The following is a 22758-nucleotide window of genomic DNA, read 5'->3' on the forward strand; positions in this document are numbered from 1 at the left end:
ACAGAGCAGCCAAGGGCCCCCCAGAGGCTGTGCTCTGGCTGCCTCTGCCCACACAAAGGGAGACTCAGAGGCACCTCAGACAGACCTCTCAGGTGTAAGGGCTCCAGATTTTTAGCAGTGTCTTCCTCCCAGAGATGGGGGAGAAGTCCTGTGAGGGTGATATTTTGCAGAGAAAAAGAGAAAGCAGGCACACAGTGTTCAGGGCCAGCGTCTGGGCTCCATTTGATCAGGTCAGCATTTATTGGTAGGAAGCGGTAACATTTACAACTGGTCCTCAGGCAGGAACCTGGAGGGCCTACACCCGCGGTCGCCCACGCGAGGTGAGCCCTCCCCAGGAGAGAGCGGCTCCTCCAGTGCACTGAGAATAAACCCCCGACCCACCAGAGGCCCTGGGCTCCTCTCTTGGCCTCATTTCAGGTCTCAGCGGAGGGCCCGCGGGCTCTCTGAGGGAAGAGGACTTCACTAACTGGTGGGCAACCTGGGCGGGCCCCCCACGGTTGTCGCTCTGCCTTCATTCTCAGAAGTGGGGCGCACTTGGCCCTTGCTTGAGCAGCTCTGGGGGCTAAACTACAGCACTTTTCAGAAACATAGGGGACATTTACACGAGAGGGCTCTTCAATCCAGCGTGCACTCACAAAATATAGCATTTCCTATGGAACCAACGGGTCAGGAAAGGGAGGGAGCGGGAAAAGGCGAAACCCCAAAGCCACTTCGTTTCTCCAACACATAAGCGAGCAAATACAGAGTCCCCCAAATACCTCACAGAGACCAACCGCACAGTCACTTCTACCTAAAAAAAAGGGGGGGGGGGGGGGGAATGTCCAAATCGCTGGAGAGTTTCTGGAAATCAAGCACCCACAAACAAACAAAAAAACAAAAAAACCCGCTGCTTTTGCAGCGCAGAGTGGTCCCGCCAGCGGCGCGCCGGGTCAGTCTCCTTTGGGGCATTTCTCCTTGCTCATCTTTTTCATTTTCATTCTACGATTCTGGAACCAGATTTTGACTTGTCTCTCTGTGAGGTTTAGAATCCTTGCCACCTCGTAGCGCCGGTCCCGGGTGAGGTACATGTTAAAGAGGAATTCCTTCTCCAGCTCTAGCGTCTGGTATTTGGTGTAGGGACAGCGCTTTTTCCGGGTGGAGCGAGCGTGGATCCAGTTTGCTGCAGGGTTGTCTACGAAGAGGGGGGTTTGGAGAAGGGGATCGAGGGCGGAGGGGAGGCAAGGAGAGACGACAGGGTGGGGGAGAGAGGTCGTTAAATTAATTTCACCAAGGATGGCCGCTTTTCACAACTTGGGGGGAATTATCATAAAAAGCCTTAATGCCCGCGCTCTGTTTACCGTACAAACCGCGCGCCTAGGGTAGGTGGTTATGGGAAGCTTTTTATGGATGCGTGTTGCTCGCCTAGGCTAGGGTAGGCGTCTAGACGTTTTTATAGGTTAGTAAAACTATCAGTTTTGCACATTCGAACCTTACAGGTTTCAGCAATAAATCAGGGGGCAATTTCTTTTGCACTTACTTGGGTCAAGTTGCTGCTGCGGCGGCTGCGGATGCTGCTTCTCCTCCTCCTTCAGTGGGCAGCCTGGGCTGGGGTGGTCGCTGCAAGCCGAGGGCTCCGAGGAGCCGCCTGCCCCAGACCCGGACCCGATCCCTGCCCCGGGCCCGGTTCCCCCAGCCGCAGCTGCTGCCTTGTCCCGTAGGAACGAGTTGCAGGAGAACTCGGGGCCGCCGCTCCCCTGGGACTCCCGGGCCGCGGAGCACTCAGTCCGTTTGGAGGAGGAAGACGTGGAAGTGGAGGAGGAGGTGGAGGTGGCGGCGGCGGCGGCGGCAGGGGTCGGGGCCGCTCCGGTTTCAGGCTTAATCCCGTAGTGGCGCCCGTTGGGTGGGCCGCTGGGGCCGGGGCTGGGACCGGGACCAGGGCCCGGGCCACCTCCGCCCCCGCCGCCGCTGCTACCGCCTCCGCCCGCGCCGCCCGGAAAACCGGGCAGCGGCTCCATCCAGGAGCGCATGTAGCGGCCGGGCTCGGAGGCGGCGGCGGCCAGGGGCGGCGGGGGCACGTACGGGTGGTAGAGGCCGCTCATCGCCGCCGCCGCCGGGGGCTGAGCGGGCACCGCGGACCACGAGGCGGAGAACACGGCCGATTTGGGGGCAAAACTACACGAGGCAAACTCGGCGGCAGCGGCGGCCGGGCTGTCGGCCACACCTGCGGGCCTGCCCTGCGCGCCGGGCCCCGGCGGTCCAAAGCGCGCGGCGAACACCTCATCGCCCTCATGGCCTATGAGCGAGTCCACGTAGTAGTTGCTGAGGGTGCCACTGGAGGACATTTTGAGGCGCCGTGCGCTCCCACCCAAGGTTACACTGCCCGCCGCGGCGCCGCTCCCCGCCGGCGCCCGAGCCGCCGACTAGTTCGCAGGCTGCAGCTTCCACCATTGGTCGCGCGGCCCACGTGATCATATTTACCAATACCGGGAGTAAATCAGTCCGCTAAACTGGGGGCTGCTGTGATTTAAAAATATATATATATATATCATCATCAACATAAACGCCGCAATTAGAGCGCATGAGCCCGGTCCGTGCGCCCGGCTCGGTCCGGCCGGGCTCGGACAGCCGGGCGGTGGCTGGAACCGCTGCGCCCGACCGTGGCCGGAGGAGGCGCTGGGGACTATTTGTTCGTCTCCTCTAGCCGTCCTCGGTCCTGCAGTTCGAACCGAGACGCTGCCTCCCTAGCGCCTGGACTTCGAGCCACCGGCAGCGTGTCCAGGGCGCACCGAGCGCTTGGCCAGAGCCCGGAGCAGCCCGGGGAGCGCAGGGCGGGATGAGGCCCAAGCCAGGCCGGCCTTCCGAGGCGGCCCCCTGGCGCCCGAGGGGAGTTTTTTCCTTGTGCCTCTCTCCCTACCCAAACCCGCCCCTCCCTCCACATACCCACACACGCTCTCTCACAGCTTGTCGTGTTGTTTAAAACAGGTGGAAGACCTCTGTAATGATATTATGCCTTTCAATAAAAATTTTATGAGGTGTATTTGATTATAGATTAATGTGTCCCTAATAAAACGGACGGATGGAGCAGCTCGAGGGCCTCCTCCCCCTACCACACTCACACACGCCCGCGCAGCCACACACACCCCCGACGTGAGGCTGAGCACACGCCGCGGCCCGAAGGGTGAGCTGGGGCGGCCTGGCCCGCCGACTGGGTGCTTCCCTGGCCACCGGTGGGGCTTCTGTGTGCCCTCGGAAGTGCCGGCAGGCTGTCGAGTAGGCACCGCGAAGACAGTGGCGGCCAGGGTGCCTTGTCTTCTCCGGGGCTGCCGGAAAGGCCCTGGAAGAGAACACGGCATAGGGCAGAACCCAAATGCTAGCGCAGGCCCGCTCCCATCCACCGCCCCAACCCTGCCTTGAAGAGGCCAGCGGGAACCGCATCTCCCCGGGCCAGGACCGCTTCTTGTGGTTGTCCTTGGGCCACTGTCTTCTGAATTCTTCTTCTTCCTTCCCCACCCGCCCCCCCCTCCAGAGGTAAGGCTGGGCAGCCTTGAATCTGAGGGAAATGCCCATTGTCACTCCCAAATCCATGGTACAAAGCCTCGGAAGCGCCGCTGGGAGCCGAGACAAAAGCAGCCCCAGAGCAGGCGGCAGAGAATATATTCCTCACTCTACAAGTTGCTCAGAGCACCCTTGGAGGGATCCCAGCCCACCTCGAGCCCCGGAAAGGAAGGGGGTAAATGGCTACTTATGGCCTGATTGATTGCCTTTGCCAATGGCTTTCTGATTTTGTTCCAGAAGAGATGCCTTTGCCTGTAGCACGGGTTTTCCTCTGAGACACGGCCCCCTGTCAACAACTAATGGCACTCCCCACATTGCAGGGAGGAAACGGATAAGTTAAAATTGCCCTCCTTCTCCTGCCCAACCAATGGAAGTCTGGGCAAATCTATCCCAGTGTTCCCAACCTGGCATTGACTCCGAGCCTTCTCTCTCCCACCCCTAGGAAATGGCTCCCCTAAAGGGTTCTGTCTTGGAACTGGGGAAGGTTCTTGGTTTTCAGGAGGAGGTTTACAATCCTGAATAAATACGGAGCCTCCCATTGACTCCCTGGATGAGAACTGTAAGGCCTAGAGCCCCTCAATAGATAGTTTTATGGAGAAAAAAGAAAAAGTGAAAAGGCCGTGTTTTGTGAGGCTGCTTGAAGCTGGTGGAGAGCTTTTGCAACCACAGCACAACCTGGGGAAACGAATTCTCTGTCAGCTCTTCTCCCTTCTCCCAGGCAGCACTAGATAAGTCTGGACTCTCTCGCTGAAGGCTGGCTGGAGTTTTCCAAGCTGTGTCGGCAGCTGGAACATTGGACTTCATGGGAAGTCATGTTCATTTGCAAATTCTCTTTCAGTCACCTTTTGTACGTTTTCTTGCCTCCCAGAGACAGTGGCTCCAACCAGCATTTTGTAATTAAATAGAGAGAGCATTACCTGGGGGAAAAAATTTCCTCCTTTAAGAAAATTTCGTGTGGGACCCTAAAAGGTAATGACTGAACATAAAATCCTTCCACAAGGAAACCAGGGCAAAGTGGGATGGGAAAACTCACCCATCCTCGGCTTCGCTGTGGCCTGGCTTGTCTTGCGCTTGGGATAGGGGTGGGGGTGAGGGAAGGGGGAGCAGAACTGGATCCGATGCAATGCTAGCTGCTGGTTGTCCTTGTTCTTGTAATGGAGGCCCGGCGGCTTCCAGGTGGGCAAGACCGCTTTCAACCTAGCCCCTGACGATGGCGTCCCAGCCAGAAATCGCCAAGACCCCACTAAAAGTATTAAAAAATAACACAACCAAAACCAAAGACAGGAAAACATACAAATGAGGTGCTGTGAAGAAAAAAGCAGCGTGGGCACAGGGTTACCTACCAGGCTGTGGTTAGAGGGGAACTCACACCCATCTAGAATTCAATTCTGTTACTACCTTGGGGAGGTGGGGGGGGGGAGGGTGGGAGAGGCGGGGAGAAGACTCCCCTTCTTCCCAGCTATGAAGCCAGCACACCCAGGCTGGATTATCATTCCCCCAGCCACTGCCAAATTTTAGCGCCCTAGGCCTCCTCCAGCCTCTCCTATCTTCCTCCCCCTGCCCTCTATCACCACCCCCCTCCCGACCGCCCCCAAACAAGCAGTTTAACAGGAAGATAATCTCACCAAAGGCTTTCATTTCCACCGAAACATATATCCGTTTCAGAAAGCAGAGGGAGCGAACTCGTTTCCAGAGTTTATTGCATTATACATGCGACCAGAACATGCACAGAAAGGACAGGTTGCTGTTGTACTTCTACCAAACCACAGATGCACCACAAGGGAAGGCTACAAGGCATAAGTCGTCAATATTCCATCTCACCAAGGACAATTGCTAAGTTCATTTGTGAAAAGATACATTGTAATGTGCTTTTTTAGTCCCCCTCCCCCCAAAGCTTGTGGGTTTTCGTAATCTTTTTTAAATATATATGTAATTTAAGTACTTTAAAGTACTGGATGTATTCAAAACGCCATGAGATCATGGACTAACCACACACACAGACCTTTTGTGTTAGGAAAAACATGAAAAAGTCACATTGCTGGATGGATGAATGGACCGATGGAGGCTGTACAGTTCCAATAAGTTAAGACCCAAATGAAAATGCGCAGTAATAGTTACCCTGCATTACGATGAAAAAAAAAATAAATTACACGTGCTAGTTTTTTTTAATATATATACTCATAGGGATTACAGATCACTTGCAGCACGAACAGAATGACCCCAAAGTCACATTCTAGCAGGAAACAAAACAAAACAAAACAAAAAACAAAGAGCAATGAAGGTTTTGTTTCCGCCTTCCCAGTCCTCCAGCACTCGGCCCTGGAACGCGGTGCCCCCTCTCCGATCCTGGCCTCCGACGGGCCTGGGACCTAAGAGAAGGTGAGGTTGGCGGTCAGTTCTCGGATCCGGTTCTCTCGGCTCATCTTCTTGAGTTTCATTCGGCGGTTTTGAAACCAAATCTTGACCTGCCTGTCGGTGAGGTTAACGCTCTTACTGATCTCTAGGCGGCGCTCGCGGGTGAGGTACATATTGAACAAGAACTCTTTTTCTAATTCCAGCGTTTGGTGCTTAGTGTAAGGGCACCTCTTCTTTCTGCCACTCTTTGCAGTGAGCCAATTGCTGGTTGGAGTATCAGACTTGATTTCCTCTAACAAAATTAAAGGGAGAAGAAGAAAAAAAAATCAAGATTTTTTTTTTTTCTCTCTCAGCCTGTTCAAATGTACCCTTGGCCATGACCCCGCTGGCAGCCAGGCCGCTTTGGGAAATGCTGGTATTAAACATTCCTCTTATGAGGTGGGCCCTGGAAGGGATTTGTAATTGATGCCAGATTAGTTTAAATGCCCACAATGACGCGATGGAGGGTACTCTCGCCCTCGATGCTAGGGTTGTCTCTCTCTCCCTCTCTCTTTTTCTCTCTCAACTTTCTGACCTGCACAAAACATTAGTACAATAGTAAACTTTCAGGATCTCCCCAGCAACGTTCTAAGTGGTCAGCTCACAACAGGGCTGGAGTGGAAGAAACAAACCACAGCCTGAACAAGACTGCCAACCCCACTGCTGCCTCACATCCCCAAGGCTGCCACTTCTTCCCCACTTCTCCTGCGCAGGCGGGGAGCCCCACAACCAGGTTTATAGTTGCCCTTCTCTTTCAAAAGATAACCAAGGAACTGAGTGCACCTTCTCCGACCTGCCTGGGCATTGAGGTACTCCCCAGAATTTCTTGAATTCTCATACCTTCTTGTCTCCACACAAAAGCATTCCCCGAGCTTCTTAGTGTGGCCCACCTCTGGACACTGGGGGAGAGGCTCTGAGGCAGGGTTCCTCCTCCAAAAGCCAGAGCCCCTGGCTCTTTGCCCTAGCCCATGCAGATTCCATTCTCCTCCCTTCAGCCTTTGCCCCCTTTGCAAATGGATTGCAAAGCTTGCGGCACTTTCCCCAGACAAAGCCAAGGTTACCCAGCCCCGCAGAGGTAGGGAGCCCTGTTCCCCAGCCCAAGCGCCAATCAGCCCAGTCATCTCGTTCCCATTGCCGCCCCCAAGCTCGCAGGATGCGGGGTGCACACACTTGAACACGAACACGGTGCCTTGGACCACCTTAAAATCATCATTGGGTGAAAGGCAAAGCTGGGACTGCAAATCTGAGCGGGAGAAAGGAGGTTCTGGGGCCGTGTTTACGAGCCGCCGCAGGTCTCATTTGCCCTCTTTTGTTGCATTTCAGGTCTAGCTCAGGAAAAATAAACCCGGCAAGCCCTTCCTCTGCCCAGGCGCCATCAGCGTGGGGCCAGGACTAGCCAGGAGGGCCAGGGCAGCCGGGGAGAAGCTGGGACCTTCTCGACACTGAGACTGCCCCTCTAAAAGCCAGGAGGAGCAGCACCTGCCAGTCGGGCCCCGCCTCAGCTGCCCCGGCTCGACGCTGGGCACCCAGGCGCTCCCTCTCTGCCGGGTTCCCGGGCTGCACGCCCCGCTGGGGTGGCAACTTGCTCATACCGACCTTTGCTTTCCTTCTCCTGTACTTCGGGACTGGACACGGAGACCTCAGCCAGGCAGCTCCTTTCTTCCGGAAGGCCGCCCTTGGCCTCGGGGCTCTCCACCTGGGAGACTTTGGTGGGCTCCTGGCCGCTCACAGGCTCGTTCATCTTCTTTTCCATCTGCAGCTGGGCGGCCGAGAGCTGCGGCTTGGCCGCGCCGCGAGGGTTGAGCTGGAGCATGACTGTGGAGCTGCCTTCGGGGCTGTTATTGTACTCTTGGGTTTTCCCGGTGGCGTAGGTCTGACTCAGTCTAAAATATCCAGGGACAGGAACCTCAGGGTTCTCAACGGGACAGGACTCAGGGACCAGCCTCTGGTACGAAGGGACCTCAGCAGAAATGAGTTTGTTGCGCTTATCAGAATACATGCAGCAATTGGATTCTTCCTTAATGTTGGTGGTGAAGGAGCAAGTGGGGACTTGCTGTGTAACAGGTTGCTCTATTCGACAAGATCTGTTCGGGTCTGTCCAACTGTCTACTTGAGGTATATAAGGATGCACATTCATACCCATATTTTGGTGGTTCACTTCTCTTTTGGCCAGAGACGGGAGCAGTCCACAGGTTTGCATTCCATAGGTCCCCATGTCTGCGCTAGGTGGTGGCATGTACATGCTGGCGCTGCTCGAATAAAAACTGTCACTCCTGCAGGCACTGATCAAGGAATCTACTAAAAAAGTATTAGCAGCAGGAGAGCTGTTGGGAAAGGACATTTTGGGGAGGAATTTGAAGAAGAGAGATTGTGTCCTTTGTAGGCTGACATCTCTAGGAAAACATTCCCCGTGTAATTGTGGATGCCTCTGCCGACCACATGACAACCAAGCCAATGAGATTTGAAAATGGCCTTGAGCCGCAGCCTCCTCGCAGGTCACGTGCTCCAGAGCCCGGCCGGCCGGCCGCGTAAGCACGGACAACAGCGACATCTACTACGCGCCCGTGATAGTGCGCGCTGGAGACAACCGGCCCAGCGCTCTCCGTCGCCCGCCAGCCTCCCCGAGGCTCGTTCGGCCGGCCAGCCCCACTCGCGTCCCCCCGCTCCGGCCGCCGGGCCCCGCTGGCGGAAGGAAAGTCTCGGCCAGAGGGGCCTCCGGGAGGACACGCGCGGGGAGGGAAGCCGCAGTGCCGTGGCGCCAGCTCACAGAAGCATTCCCCGCACACACCCAGGCAGAACGCGCCCCAGAGCCGGGGCACGGGCGGGGGGTGGGTGCCCGGCTGGTTCAATTTCTCCCGGGCAGCCTGGGAAGGTGAGTCGGATTCCCCGGGCTCTGCGACACCCCACCCCAGGGAGCCACAGTAAAGATCTCTCACGCAAAGACGCGGCCAAGTTATGGTGGGGAGCGGAGGCGAGAAGAGCCGCGAGGGCTAAGAGGCCAAGCAGCTGGCCAGCCCGGAGCCCCGAGGACCGGCCGGCTCTGGCGCTGTCCATTCCCTCCTCCGGCCCGAGGGAGATGCGGGCTCCCGGCCCCTCCGCGCCCCAGTGGGCTATCCGAGCCTTGGAGCCTTCGGCAGTCGGAGGAACCACACCCCGACCTCTGCGGCCGGGCGGCTGGGAGCTTTCAGCCCGGAGACAATCCCTCGCCAGCAGCGGGCTATCCTGGAAAGCGTCCCTCCGGTTCCCGGCGGGAGAACGAAACCGAGGTTTCCCTCCCTACACACCCTGATAATAATGAGCAAAGAGGAAGGAAGGGAGGGAGAAAGAAAAGAATTTTTTGCAAGGAAAGGGGAAAACTCTCGCCCACAGACTCCAGAAGTTTTAGAAAACTGACTGGGCCGAGTAGCAGACAGAGAGAGATGCAAAGGTGTCATTTGGTTCTTCTGCAAAGAAAAATATGTTTTCCTTTTATGGATTTTGTAAAAGCATTGGTTTCTGACAAGTGCAAGGTACAAAAGGTTGTGGAATTTATTAATACATATTAAGAAGAATCAGGGCGATCAATAAAATTCTCATCTACATTCTTGGGCTACTTGGTAATTTTCTTGCTTCTGAAGGTTTTTAAAGAGTTATACCCGCTGTTGCCACACACGGGAAGATATTTTATTAACAAATCAATCGAGACTTTGTAAAGGATAAGATTAATAGTTAAGATTTAGCATAATGGCGTTCGCTTTATGAATTATTGAAAATTATACTATTGATTTTTCCCCTTCGCTACTAACCAAGAAGGTCAATTTTTGTTTTAACACAAATCGTCAAATATTAAAAGCTATACTTTTGTCAGAAGTTGAGTTTTATAGTTTTGGACAATTCCTAAAATTATTTGACACCGGTTTGCTTGGGTAAGGGGAGGGAGAAAAAAAGGAGGTGGGAGAACCTTAGTCCTCTGTTTCCTTTGGTGACGGAAAGTTCTATAAAGAGGATTTGGTCTGGGGTTGTGGTCGAGCTCATTAAAGAACAACCACCATCACCACCATGGAAACTCAGAGTTTTATGAGAAACTTCTCCAACAACTTCCTTTCTTGTTCTCTGGTTGCAGGCGGGTGAGCCGCCCTTCGGAAGCCCTGGCCTCGGGGCAGCAGCGGGGAGCTTTAACCTTGATTTCCAAAGGCTTGCCCTAGGCGAGGGGCCGGGCCAGGGCACAGGAGCCGTCCTCGGGCTTCCCAGATCCCCTTCCCAGCATCTGAGAGAGGAAAAGGGCCCCAGAAACCCTGATTGGGAACCAGTTTCTCTCGGTCCGGGAAGGCGTCTGTGTTTTCTTCTCTCCACACTCGCCTTGTGCGGGCTGGCCTTGGATTTCAGGCCCAGAGACTGAACTTGTGGGCAAATTGGGTTTCCGCCTCAGCAGAACATTTCTTTGGAGCCCGATGCTCATTAACGCGTCTCAGCATTCTTGGGGAACTAGGAGCCTGCTCACTCCTTCACAAAAACCTTTTCCAATAAACCCTTTGTCCCCCCTCCCCAAAAGGAATCTCCCCTGGCCTGGTGGAAACAGGCGCTGAACATTATTTTCGGCCTTGGGACCACTTTGCCTGTCCCCTCTAAGTGCCCTCGCCCAAACAATAACCCCTTTTAAAAAACTCCACGGTGGCAATGAGACAGACCTTTTAAACCTTTACGCAGCTGTTCAAATACAACATCATTGTCAGGTTAAAAGCCTGGCGCCTCTAACTGCTCCGGCTGCGGGATGCCGGCTGGCGAAGCCCGGGGTTTAAACATTACCTTTCCGCAGGGGTGGCTGATTTTAAGCTTGAGGATGGGGAGGTGGCGGTGAGGAAAGCAGGAGAAAAAAAAAAATCCAACTTTTCACTCTAGCCTGCTACAGTCCTGTTCAAAGCTAACAGCCGCTGACCATCACCCCCCAAATGGTTTTATCACAAGGTGGAGATCATGATCCCGGCCACGGTTAAGCGTGCCCAAGGCTGGACAAAGTGCCCGCTGCACACACTCTCGGCAGGCACCCTGACGCCAGCCTGGCGCTCCAGGACTGTCGTCCCTTTGCATCTCAGCCAGGGGTGCTGCCTGGAACTCAGATGTCCAATTCTCCCTATCCCACTCGTGAGACAAGACTGTTTAATCTAATCGGGAATTTTATGCCCATCAAATGCCCTTTCATAATCTTTATTTATACACGAAGAAAACATTAGGCGAAAACCCAGCAATTCCTTGCGGAGCGGGTAGGTCTAGCGGTGAGCCAAAACAAACAAGATCTGCCTTCCGAATTTGGGGGCCTTTCTGTTTCAACTCTCAGTGGCTTGGGGCTCTAAGTCACCCCCACACTGGAAGCTTTAAATAGGTCCTCTTCATTCACAGAAAACGTGTATCAGATATAATTTTGAATCTATTGTCACACAATTCTATTTTATTCTTTCTCAAATATCTGCCTTCAGACCAGTTCTTTGAGGCCAGAGACTCCAGTGTTTCAGGGCGATTTTATCATAAAAATTGAGCAAAATAGAAATAATACAGGAGGATGATCTGGACCTGGGAGGATGGAACATCTGGCTAAGACTCTAAGGCTAACTAACATGGAGCAAATGGAATGAAAAGGCAGTGGCTTTCGGGGCCAGCCTGTATTTTGCTTACGAGTATTTAATGTAGGTCCATAGCTGCTGTTTTCGATCATCTTTAGATCAGTTGGAGCAGTTACCATTAATAATAAATCAATATCGCACTATAAAGGAGATGAATATCCATATTTGTGCGGAGACATCCTTCTCCCTGGCACAGCTCTTCCCAGAGAAAAATTAATAGGGTCGCTTTAGCAAGAAATTAGCATTTGTAATCAAGAAGTGGCTTGCATCTGCGCTCCTCTGTCACCAGGAAGAAGAGCAGTGACCCTGGGCCTGAGTAGACCTGGGGACTCCTAGGTTCACCCTGAATTTGGGCCCTGAGTGGCCTCAGGGCTGTGTCACTCTTTGGGGGCAGAGCGGATGGGGACAAATTTTAAAGGCTTCTTCCCCAGGGAGCCCCTCCGGGTTGCACTGTGCACCTCCCAGGCAACGTGAAAAGCAATCAGGGGGGCAAGTGGGGAGGCTGTGGAAGCCACCACCACCTCAATGAAGAGTGTGTGGAGATTGTGCAAAAGGGCTGGCCGCTGGGGAGCCTCTTTCCGTTACAGACACAAAAGACTCCTACTTGGCTCATTTTCCCTCCACTTCAGGATCTGAGACCTCGGTGACTCAAGATACACGGCCACACTCCACGAGCGCCACCGGCTCTGAACAGTCAGGAGGGGTTGGGTCTGCAGCCCCCCTAAGTCCTGGTCCAATCCTCTGTCCTTTTTCAGGCCCATGTAGGGCGCTGCTGGTAGGAAGGGAACTGCGGACTGCCGAGTACCCGTTGTCTGAGGAAGGCTGCCAGCCAAGGCCAAGAGACCCCCGCCCCCGAAAGGCCACGTGCACCCCCGCTGCAGCTGCCTAAAGAGGAACACAACGACATTTGGGGAGGAGAGTTCTCGCCCCACCTGGACTGAGGCCCAGGTCAGGCTCCGAGAAATGTCGCTTCACGATAGCGACCCGCGGTCAGACAGACAGGAGTCAGGGGTGCCCGCGGGGAACACCTATGCCTCTGGCTGATGCCTCACTTGGGGGCTCGTGGCGCCCCAGCCTCCACTGAAGCCGATGCCGGCTCCCAGGGGTGGACCCAGGGCCTTTGGTCTAGGGTCTGGAGAAAGGAGACAGAGACAGCGGAGCCGAAGAGGCCAGCACTAATTCTGGGGGATGGAGGCGCTTCACAATGAACTTCGGGAAAGAAGGCATAGCCACCTTCCCTTAGAACGGCCCAGGTCCTGCAGCCGTCCCTTCTGGAACCTCCCTTTTGGACAAGGATGGTGACAGAGGCCCTCCCCAAAGTCAGGGGCTTTGCAAAAGGGGGATGGGGCACAAGGAGGACACGCAGCAAGAAAACCGCTTCCAAGAGCTGGTGCCAAAATCAAACTCCGTGCTCAAGGCCAGCAGGCAGCTGGGAAGAATGTCCAGGATTCTGTCAAAGGCAAAGCTCGTTTGCTTCAAATGCAACCCCCTTCTCTGCCACCTTGTCGTGTAAATGTTTCCCCGGGATGGTCTGCCGCTACCCGCAGCCACCAAGCCCAGCTTGACCCTGTCGCCCCAACTCATAGTTCTGCCAGAGCCTCCCATCACCGGGCGCCAGGCACGGCTCGATTGGGGGGCACTCCCTCGCCCAGAACGACCCCCTCAGTCCCAACGCCGCTCATGGCTCATTTTCTCTGAGACCACACTCAGCTAAGTTGCCGGCGCCCTCATCTGTCTTAAACAAAAGCCTTTTAATCATCTCAGGCGGTCGGAGAGCGTACCAGGCGGATGCTGTTTTGGGGAGGAGTTGGTCCTACCCTGTATCCTTCTTCATACTCAAACCAACAAGAAAATGGATTTTCTCTAATTTAATTAACTCGCAGTGGCATGGCTTATTTCGAAATGCACATATTTGTCTTCTAAAAAATCTCTCCTCGACACCACCAGGTTATACTACGGTATTCTTTGCGACAGCCTTATCTTTAGGAAGACAACGATTAGGTGATTGTCTATTTCAGGAATCCGGGTAGCTCCCTTTTCTCTATCTTTATACAACTTCCCACACCTCGTGGCTGCTGAGAACAAACAAACAGCAAACAAATACCTTACGGGCCGCCGGTTTCTAACGGGCTGAGATTGCCTATTAGAATCCAGTATTGGAAAGATACGGTACCGCGGCCTATTCCGCCAAACGCGGCTTCTGGAACGTGAGCACGCCCCCGTGTGGCTCTCCAAGGCCATGCAAACGGGAAACGGTATCTCTCGGTTGGGCTTACCTAAGAGGGTGGACACACAAGCTTGCTACATTTAGACGCAGTTAAAAAAAAAAAAAAAAAAGACAGACGGAGAGAGAGAGAAATAAACCAGTTTTAAGATCCTGCAACGATCATACTACTAGGGCACTGACATTTTAACGGACGTCCAGAAATCCACACAAAGGAATCCCCTTCCGAACGAAATTATTCAATTGTAGGCTTTGTTTCTCTTGCAATTTTCACCAAAGGTTGAGGGGGCACTTTGGAAAACAGCACAAATATTTTTAGTTTTGTTCCATAAAGTACAATAATTTATCTGACGGGGCAACAGTTCCCCCTCCCCCAAATATAGCGAAGGTGTAAATCTGACTAGAGCTTCCTCTTTCAGACGCCTGCTTTTAAAGTCATGGTTCTTCATTACAGCAAAGGGGACTGCTATCTATGACACCCTCCCCCCCCCCCCCAGAAAAAACCCACCTCAGTATATACCAGCTGTGTAAAAAGCATGCTGGTAGACATTTTAATCTAACCAGTATTTAAAAAAGAAGTCAATTGCTATCGAATTACACAAATGTTTGAAGGGAAATTAAGGTTATTGATCCTGAAATTAGGAATTTGCTTAGATTTATGGTGAGCCCCTGTTATGATTCTGTGTGGTCATAAATGTATGTGGGGGTCTGGATATGTGTAAGCATGTGTGTGTGTGAGAGTGGGTGGCGGCTGAATATCACAGAAGAACCTTAAGGCGCCTAATTATTCAGAAAGGTTAAAGGTGATGACCTTGACATTTTGGAAGTTCAAAGGCATACACTTATGCACTTATGTTTTTCCTCCCCCCCCCCAAACTTTGGCAATTAAAAAAATTTTGCATTTGGAAATGCATACCTCCTCTGAAGATGCATGGGGTCCTGTACACCTTATGGTTTTGTTTTGTTTTGTTTTTGACTTTGGGCTTAGGAGAGGTTAAGAGTCATAAGATTCACTTTACTTTTTTCAGAGAAAGAGATGCTTTTCTCACTCCTACAGTTTATTGCACATTGCGGAAATCTCTTTTGGGCCCACCAGAAGGTGTATAATATAACCCAATTAAGCTGTTTAGAACTTTGGCTTTTATGGTGTTGTCTAGACAGTTCAAGGTTTTGTAAACAGCCTGGCCTGGCCCTGCAACATAAAGTGCTGTTCAGCCCCCACCACATTCTTTAACTTGAAGCGATAAATGCAGTGAGGAGTGGGTCTGCAGCCTCAGGCCCTATTGCAGGGAGGGGTCTTACCTCCTCTCCTGCAGGCCCGCTGTGACACTAGCAAGGACCCCAAGCCCTCTCCACCATTGGTAACTTCCTTTTGGCAAATTATTTTTTTTTTCAATGAAGGTTTCTAATCTTGGTTTCTTTTGGGGGGGACCCTGGCTCCTTGACAGCTTGTTAAAAGTGAATTTGGATTGTCTAACAAGTTTTTTTTAAATGGTTTTTGCCTTTCCAGAAATTCCAAGTTCACTAAGCTGGGAAATAGGGGGGAGGAGACGTCCTTCCGAGGTCCTGCTCTCCCAGCCTCATTGCCTGGAGGAAGGAGCACCACCATGGCTGGGTCCCACCCTCGATTCAGAAATTCATCTCTAAAGTGAATTTTAAAATGAGTGTAACCTAGAGAAGGTGAGAGAGAGCTACTCTTATTTCAGCAGGATCAAAAAGCATTTCACTTGATTTTCAGTTGCATATGGGAGAAGGTTCTGGCTACTAAAATACCCTAATCAGACAATAAACTTCTTTAAAGAGGAAAAAATCATATAGTGTGTTGAAGCTGTAACCTCCATTTTACTAGAAACCATTTATTCACACAAAACACAGTGACTTATGCCTGGATACGACAGACCAAAGGTACATTTCCCAGAGTTTAAATAATCTGCATTCACCAAGGGGGAAGGTCGGGTCCCTTAAACTCAGAACAAAAACAAGTGCCTTCCAACCAACCCAGCGGCCTAAACTCTCTACAGATCCCACAGCGTCCCCACGGGGACTCAGAGTGAGGGAGGGAGAACAACAGCACATTGGCGGTAAAATTGTAAAGGGACGTTTGCATTTACCATTTTCCCCTTATTAGGATCCATTCGGCCAAGTCCCCGGCCTCGTCCGCAGGCAGCAGTGGTCGCTGGGAGGTCCCGAGTTGACCGTGGGAAGGAATCGTGGAGTTCCACAGAGAAGAGGCGTCATTAAACCCAAGGACATTGGGCCTGCCGAGGGCAGGTTGCTGGGGAGGAGGGTGGGTGAGTGGGGCTCGGGGAGAGGGGTGCTTCCTGGAGCTCTCAAAATAAGGGGTTTCCAGTGAAATACTGCAGACGGTCTCTGTTCAGTTTCTTTTCTTTCATTCTTCGATTCTGGAACCAGATTTTGACTTGCCGGTCAGTGAGGTTGAGCATCCGAGAGAGTTGGAGTCTTTTCTCTTTGTTTATGTACACGTTAAAGAAAAACTCGCGTTCCAGTTCGCGGATCTGGTACTTGGTGTAGGGACAGCGCTTTTTCCGGGACCGCTGGGGGGCCACTGCAAGGCAAAGAAACCAAGAGGTGAGAGAGACCGCTGACTGCCCACCCCCACCCGCCCTGCGGCCCAGGCCCAAGCGAGGGCCAGGCCTCGGCCCGTTGGGGACGTCCCCTGCCGCAGCTGAAAGACCCTGCTTGCGTCGTGGGGGATGATATATGGGCGGGCACAGGAGAGTGCGGGCGTGGACGTGTGTACACGCCCGGACACACACACACACACACACACACACACACACACACACACACTGGCACAGAGGCGGAGAAGCAGAGGGCAAGGCAGGCTCTGAGTTGGAACCCTAAGGGAGAGAAACACGAGCGCGCCGGGGCATCTGCTCCGACTCCAGCCAGCAGCGCGCGTCAGCCAGAGGCTTGGATAAAGTCCAGTTCAAGGATCTCCCCACCCCACCCCCCTTAGAAGCAGGAGGCTCCAGTGTCCACACTCACCAAGTGGCTTGAAATCTCCCCTCCCTCACTCCATGGTCTCTAGCACCACCCCACCCCCCCAAACTGGGGAAAAGCTCTCTGTAGCGATTAATGTCCCCTCGAAGTCTACCTTAAGCCCACCTAAATTGGTTTCCTATCGTAAACACACTTTACAACGGCCCGGGAAATCTTATAGGATGTATAAACCCCTTCGAACGCTTATAAAGCAGCACATAAAACGGCGCAAGCAGAGGGAGGCCCCCGCCGCCCCCCCGCGCCCGCGGCCCCCCGGCCCAGCAGCCCACCCCGCACCGGGTGCCTACCTGTGCCGCTACTCTTTTCAGCCCCCGCCTCCCCCGGGGGCCCCTCGCCGTCGCCGCCGCCTCCTTCTGCCGCCCCCTTGGGCTCCGAGCCGGGGGTCGCCTTGGCGCAGGGACTTCCCCCGCCGCCACCGGCCCCCGTCTTGGGGTCGCCCTTGTCGGCAGCGCCCTCGGGCTGTGGCGGCGCAGGAGGCGGAGGGGGCTGCGGCCCGGCGAACGGGGGCCCGGGAGCAGCCTCGTAGAACTGGTCGAAACCCTGCGGCAGGATGCCGTTGCGGCCCACAGCGCTGTAGAAGTTGGAGGCGGCGCCCGCGGGGCCGTGTGGCGGCCCGGGCGCGGCGCACACTGGCTCGGGCGCCTTGAAGAGCACGTCCGGCCGGCGGCCCGCGGGAGGGAGCAGCTCGCGCTGCATGGCCGCCTCCTCAGCCGCCGCCGCCGCCGCCGCCGCAGCCGCGGCTGCCGCGTAGTAGGGAGCGTAGCCCCCGGCGCCGCCGCTGCCGCCCCCGCCGGGGCCGCCCCCGCCGCCGCCGCCCCCCGCGCCGCCGCCGCCGCCGCCGCGGTACGGCCACTTGGCGCGCTCCAGGCCGTAGTCGCGGAAGGCCACTTCGCGCACGGGCTGGACGTGCGGCGCCAGGTTGGAAGAGTAGGGGAAAGTCATCTGGCAGGACGACGGTTGCGATAGGAACGACGGCTTGCTGGCGAAGTCCGACGGGGCCACATAGTAGGCGCAGCCCGGCAGGTACATGCTGGCTGCGCTCGGGCCGCACTCGTCAAAGTCGTTCATGGCTCCGCGGCGTGCGCGCCGGCGAGCCCCGGGCCGCTCCCCGCGCCGCCAACCTGAGCCATCGATTGCACAAGAGGCTTGGGCCAGGATCAACTAAGCAAAAATCCCCACCGGGCGCTGACGTGCAATTCATCTTGATTGATTCTGGTGGTAATTATGTCACGTGACGCCATGGAGAGAAATGTCCTTATATCTATATCAGCTCTCGCCAACACGCCCCGGGACGGCTCCTGGCGCCGAGACACGCGCGCGCTGGGGGCGGATCGGTCTCTCTCTCCAGCCGGCACTCTCCGGGCGCCCCCTGACCAGGCTGCGCCGCAGGCCGGTCACCTGTGCGCCGCCGGCGGCTGCCACTGCTGGGTGCATCTGCCACCGCCCGGCTGGGCCGCCCGCCCGCGCCCGCCCGCCCGCGCCGCTTTAAGTACGCGGACCGAAGCCGGAGGGGAGGAGGAGGGAGGGGGAGGAAGGCGGAGGAAGGGGGAAGGGAAAGAAGCGGAGAGCGGAGGGGGGAGCCCCAGCCCAGGGCACAGGGGACTAGGTGTGAGGTTGTGAGGTTCCCACCCCCCACACCTCTTCCTGCAGCCGTTCCCTCCCCCGCGACGCCGCCACCCTCTGCAGCTTGCCCGCCAGGAGCTTGTTGCTTCTTGCTCAAGGGGCGTAATTGCGCCACTCTCGTGGCTCGAGGAGCCCTGATTTACATATTTCTCAGCCCTGCGCGTTTATCGCGGAATAACTTGGCTCTCTCCATTCCTGACCCCGGGAACGCGAGTGCCAGCCTCAGAAAAAAACCCACGCCAAAACCCTACCAGGCGCTCACCCAGGCCAGGGCCTCGGTGCCCACTCGGATCTTTAGCCCCCTCTCCTCCTCTCTGTGTTCCTGTCTCTCTTTTCTCCTTCCTTCGTCTCCCTTCAGTTTTCTCACATCTCTCTCTCCTGTCTTCTCTTCTCCCACTCCCTTCTCTTGTTTCCTCTTGCCTCCTTGGGGTGTCTGGCTGGCTCAGTCAGCAGAGCATCTGACTCTCGATCCTCTTGCCTTCTTCCTTCCTCTTACTTTCCTCGTTTCCTTTCCTTTCTCTGTCCCCTGATCCTCTCTCTTCCTTTCCCCTAGCTGTGTGTCACCACCTCTGTGCTCTCCCTGTCGCCTCTCTGCCTTTTCTCTCCCAATGCTAAAGCAAGGAGGAAGTTCAGCCAGCGGAGACGCCCCATGCCCCTCTAGAAGGTGGGGGGTCTGGTGAACAAAAGGATCTGGAGTCCTACTCTAAAGGTGCCTGGCCTCCCACTCCCTACCAACCGGAGACAAACCACTGGCGCCTCCACCCTCCTCACCCTCTCTGCTTTTTGACCTGGACTGGGACCAGCCCGCCTCACATCCAGCCCCTTCTTTGCTTCGGAGCCCCTCCAAGGCCTACGCGTCCACGCCGCCGAGTCTCCCCCAGGCTCCTGCGGTGCCCTGGGGCCGGCATGATCACTGAGGGGCTCCTCCAGGTGGTCCGGTGGCTCTGGGAGGAGGGAGTGCTCTCAGCAGCTCTTTCCTCCTTGCTTGAGCCTCCCTGTACCACTTGACCCCCAGGGCCCCCCATCCATTTGCCCCAAGGCCTCACTTTCCTCCGCTGCCGCTGTGTCCCTCTTTCCTAGCCCGTGGGGCCGGGCGAGGCCTGGACTCCGGCCTCTGGGAGAGCCAGCGCTCTCCAAAGGAAAGAATCAGTGTCTCAGAAAGAAGCTCCCCAAACCCAAATCCCAGAACCGAGGGCAAGAAGTTGCCCCTGTACCCAAGATTCCTCTGCCCAGGCAATCCCAGAACTGGGTTCTGGGCCTCAACCCTACGCTCAGGGCAGGCGACGCAGGCTGAGAAGCTGGTTCCCTCCCTGGCCCCGGCTGCCGCAGTGCCCGTGTGGTGAGCTCTGCCCACCATGCCGACAGACAGAGAAAAGGCGGGTGATCGGAGCTCATATCTATTTTCTGGCCGTTGTCCCCCCCCTCTTCCTCTTTCTCCTCCCTCCTTTTCTCCCTCCCACTCTTCTTCCTCCGCCCCCCTCCCACCTCTGCTTTCCTCGGAACGCTGCGCAAACAGGTCGGTGGCGACTGGAGGGCAAGGAGGCTCCCCCAGCCCCCCAAACTACCCATCGTTTTGTGCACCTTCCTCCCAGCTGGCACCCTCGCCCAGATTCCCGCTCGCCCCTTTCTCCTCAGTCCAGACCGCCAGCACACTTATCTGCTTCCTATCTCCATCACCCGCCCAAGCCTCTCCCTTTCGGGCTCGTTCGTGGTCGACGCCCCTGGATCTCTCTCCTAAAATGGCTCCCCGGACACTGCACACTGGCCCTGCGGCCGCTCAGGACCCAGGGCAGCGGCTGCGCCCCCCACCCCCACCCCCAGCAGCCGAGTCTTTATGGGTCTGGGAGTGCGGAAAATTCTCGCACCTTCTCTTCGTACGGGGTGGGGCGCAGGCAGCCTGCTGCCCCCAAAGCGGAGCCTGCTGACCGCCAAAGAGGGAAATGGGGAGGACGGAACCATTCAAGTTCAACGACATGGCGATGGCGGCTCCGGCTGGAGCCGCGCTTTGGCGGGGGAGGGTGCGCCATCTGCAGCGGCGCGCGGGTGCACAGGGGAAGGGGCAGCGGACCCCTCTCTGCGCGTTAGCGCGGACCCCCGCCCCCACACCCAACCTTGGGCTTTCATTTTCCGCCCGGCCCGCTGCGGCCTTTTGCCCTAGCTCCCTCCTCGATCCTCACCCCGAAACCTAAGGAAAACCGCAGCCTCCCGACCCGCGCGTCCCGCGAGAACCTACCATGAAGACTCCGGCGTTGTGGCCTTGTCCTTGCCTGCGCGGCCCCACTCGAAGCACAGAGAGCGCATCCGACCCTCCCGGCACATCCAGCTGCTCCGCGAGTGGTAGCTTTCCGCGCAGCGCCCAGACGCGATGCGGTAATTTTGAGCCACCCAAGATAAGACACTAACTTGACCTTAACTTTGTCAGGGCGCCCCTGGTATCTGGAGAACGTGAACAGACACTGTCTGGCAGCCCTCGTAAAAGCTGACTGGGGAAGGGATTCTGAGTCATTTCATTTATTGCCACTACAGTTCTGCAAGAAAGCTTTTCCTCCCTGCCAAACTTTAATTATTTATGCTCTTTTAGGAAACGAAAGAAGAGGAGAAACGCGGGGGGAAAACACCCAGAGCCAGTCCCTTCCCAGCAGAACCTTTGGAATGGACTCCCTAAGTCAAATGACCGGAGAACAAAAATGTGGGGAGATCACCTTTGTCCAAGGACGATCGGACAGGCGCTCTGCCCCCCCCACCCGCGAAGGGGGGGTGGTGGTGAATGCAGCTGGGAGAGGCGGGGTGAAGAGGCACCCTCCCCCCCACCCCCGCAGACATGAATATTTACAACGGTTCTGAATTTCTCCTCCACCCGCCGGCCTCCCGGAAGCCTCCCCAGCCCGCCTCCCTCGGGAAGAGCCCCCAGGCCTTAAGAGTCCCCCGGTCGGCCCTCTGAGCTCGCAGCCGATTGAATGCCAGACGAAGCCATTTTTTCTCGTTTAAAACCCTGTTTCTTGATCAAGAGGCCTGCCTGGACTGCCGCATTTCGGAGGACGCATTTGTCTTTGTGCGAGGGAATGTTGAGCACTCAGATTTCAGCATCATTTCTCTCGGCGTTTGTTTCTTACGAATTTCGTCGTGGTTCCAAATCCCTGATAGGACTTCGGCTAGGAAAGGAGAGAGGACACCACTGCCTTTGTATTTGTGCGGGTCAGTAAAAGGGATAGATTTGAAAAAACACTGCTGAAGCCCCAACCAACAGTCAAGATTTTACACTTAGAATCCTTTCGATCTCTTTGGGGAGTGGTCTCCATGAATTTCAGCTCCCACCCCACATCCCAGGCTAAAGAGAAAGAACATGGTGATTTAATGGTATACATGGGAAAGAAACTGTCTCTCTGTGTTACTGTAGGGTCTGCATCTAAGTCTGATTTCCTAGTCCTTTACCCAGCTTTCCGGACCTGAGGTCTGAGAGGTCTGAGTGTGGCCTCCGCCTTTGTTCCCTTGTTCTGGGAGAGAGATCCAGCTCCCGGTACCACCACCTCCCTGAGCCCCATCAGGTGGGAAAACATTTCTAAAGACAGGGCCTCAGGAGCCTCTGGCTTCCTACCCGCCCCCCGCCCCCCACCATTGTGTTTTTCTTAAAGGAGCTACTTTAAAAATATTTTTAACATACACATCCAACTGGCTTCAGGAAAGGGGACTTGGAACCCATGAACACTTGGTCTTAGAGATTTAGTGGTTCTTGCTAATTCTTCCACTTGCTAAAAGCTAACAGTTCTCTAGTTTCCGTCTCAGAGCTGGCTGGGAGTTGGGGTCTGCAAGAGGATGGCAGCTTTCCCAGCCTCAGCTGGAGGCTCCTAAGGCTATAAGGGTGCCGAGGCCACATTTCCCAAGGGACCATGCTGGGCTCCAGGCAAAGGTGCCAGCATGGAGTATTTCCACAGGGCATAGCCTGTTTGAAAGAAGCCTGACCAAAACATGGCAAGGAGAGATCTTTTGTATTGAGATCTGAGGAGCCTCCTATTTCGGCAGGCACCCCATCCCCATAACAGCAAGCTTCAAAATTGGGGAATTAAGGCAAAATACAGAAGCCCTGGTGTGCAACAAGCTGAGAGTTCCCTTAAGGTTGGAGACAAGCTCAGATCTGCCTACAGTCCCCTTTCCTCCCACTTGGATGTTTCATACACATTTTGTTCATGGGCTTTTATGCACCATTTTCTGACCGACTTGGAAGCCATTTTCTCATTTAATGAACAGTCAACACCCGCAGTGAAACCACAACCAGAAAAGAAAAACGAATTTGGTGGCCTAAAATCATTAGGAGGGAATCTGAATTGTTTAGAAAAATTGACATCAGTCCCTTGACAACTTGGC

General features: G+C 55.1%; 3 protein-coding genes across 4 annotated transcripts; all 3 read right to left on the minus strand.

The window, feature by feature from the left end:
• Positions 1-197: 197 nt before the first annotated feature.
• HOXD9 (homeobox D9) lies at positions 198-3378 on the minus strand. The gene is made up of 2 exons (XM_019460299.2): positions 1517-3378; positions 198-1171 (listed from the first exon to the last, which is right to left on the minus strand). The coding sequence occupies exons 1-2, from the start codon at positions 2319-2321 to the stop codon at positions 930-932; spliced, it is 1047 nt and encodes a 348-aa protein (XP_019315844.2). The 5' UTR covers positions 2322-3378; the 3' UTR covers positions 198-929.
• Positions 3379-5217: 1839 nt separating this feature from the next.
• On the minus strand, positions 5218-8602 carry HOXD10 (homeobox D10). The gene is made up of 2 exons (XM_019460286.2): positions 7525-8602; positions 5218-6181 (listed from the first exon to the last, which is right to left on the minus strand). The coding sequence occupies exons 1-2, from the start codon at positions 8477-8479 to the stop codon at positions 5904-5906; spliced, it is 1233 nt and encodes a 410-aa protein (XP_019315831.1). The 5' UTR covers positions 8480-8602; the 3' UTR covers positions 5218-5903.
• HOXD11 (homeobox D11) lies at positions 6069-18178 on the minus strand. Of its 2 annotated transcripts, XR_002083068.2 has the most exons (3): positions 17061-18178; positions 15861-16315; positions 6069-6181 (listed from the first exon to the last, which is right to left on the minus strand). XR_002083068.2 is itself a non-coding variant. In XM_019460318.2 (2 exons), the coding sequence occupies exons 1-2, from the start codon at positions 17839-17841 to the stop codon at positions 16080-16082; spliced, it is 1017 nt and encodes a 338-aa protein (XP_019315863.2). In that variant the 5' UTR covers positions 17842-18178; the 3' UTR covers positions 13873-16079. The 2 variants fall into 2 exon arrangements, 1 of the variants encoding a protein (XP_019315863.2); XM_019460318.2 differs by lacking the exon at positions 6069-6181 and having other exon boundaries at positions 13873-16315.
• Positions 18179-22758: the final 4580 nt, after the last annotated feature.

This window comes from Panthera pardus, unplaced genomic scaffold (genome assembly GCF_024362965.1).
Source record: "Panthera pardus isolate Hobbes unplaced genomic scaffold, ASM2436296v1 HiC_scaffold_10, whole genome shotgun sequence".
NCBI lineage: Eukaryota > Metazoa > Chordata > Mammalia > Carnivora > Felidae > Panthera > Panthera pardus.

Coding starts and splice junctions, on each gene's coding strand:
- HOXD11 (XM_019460318.2), bottom strand. CDS start 17,841: ATGAACGACTTTGACGAGTGCGGCCCGAGCGCAGCCAGCATGTACCTG. Junction 16,316..17,060: donor TGAAAAGAGTAGCGGCACAG/GTAGGCACCCGG, acceptor TTTGCCTTGCAG/TGGCCCCCCAGCGGTCCCGG.
- HOXD9 (XM_019460299.2), bottom strand. CDS start 2,321: ATGTCCTCCAGTGGCACCCTCAGCAACTACTACGTGGACTCGCTCATA. Junction 1,172..1,516: donor GCAGCAGCAACTTGACCCAA/GTAAGTGCAAAA, acceptor CCCTCTTCGTAG/ACAACCCTGCAGCAAACTGG.
- HOXD10 (XM_019460286.2), bottom strand. CDS start 8,479: ATGTCGCTGTTGTCCGTGCTTACGCGGCCGGCCGGCCGGGCTCTGGAG. Junction 6,182..7,524: donor ACAGGAGAAGGAAAGCAAAG/GTCGGTATGAGC, acceptor TAATTTTGTTAG/AGGAAATCAAGTCTGATACT.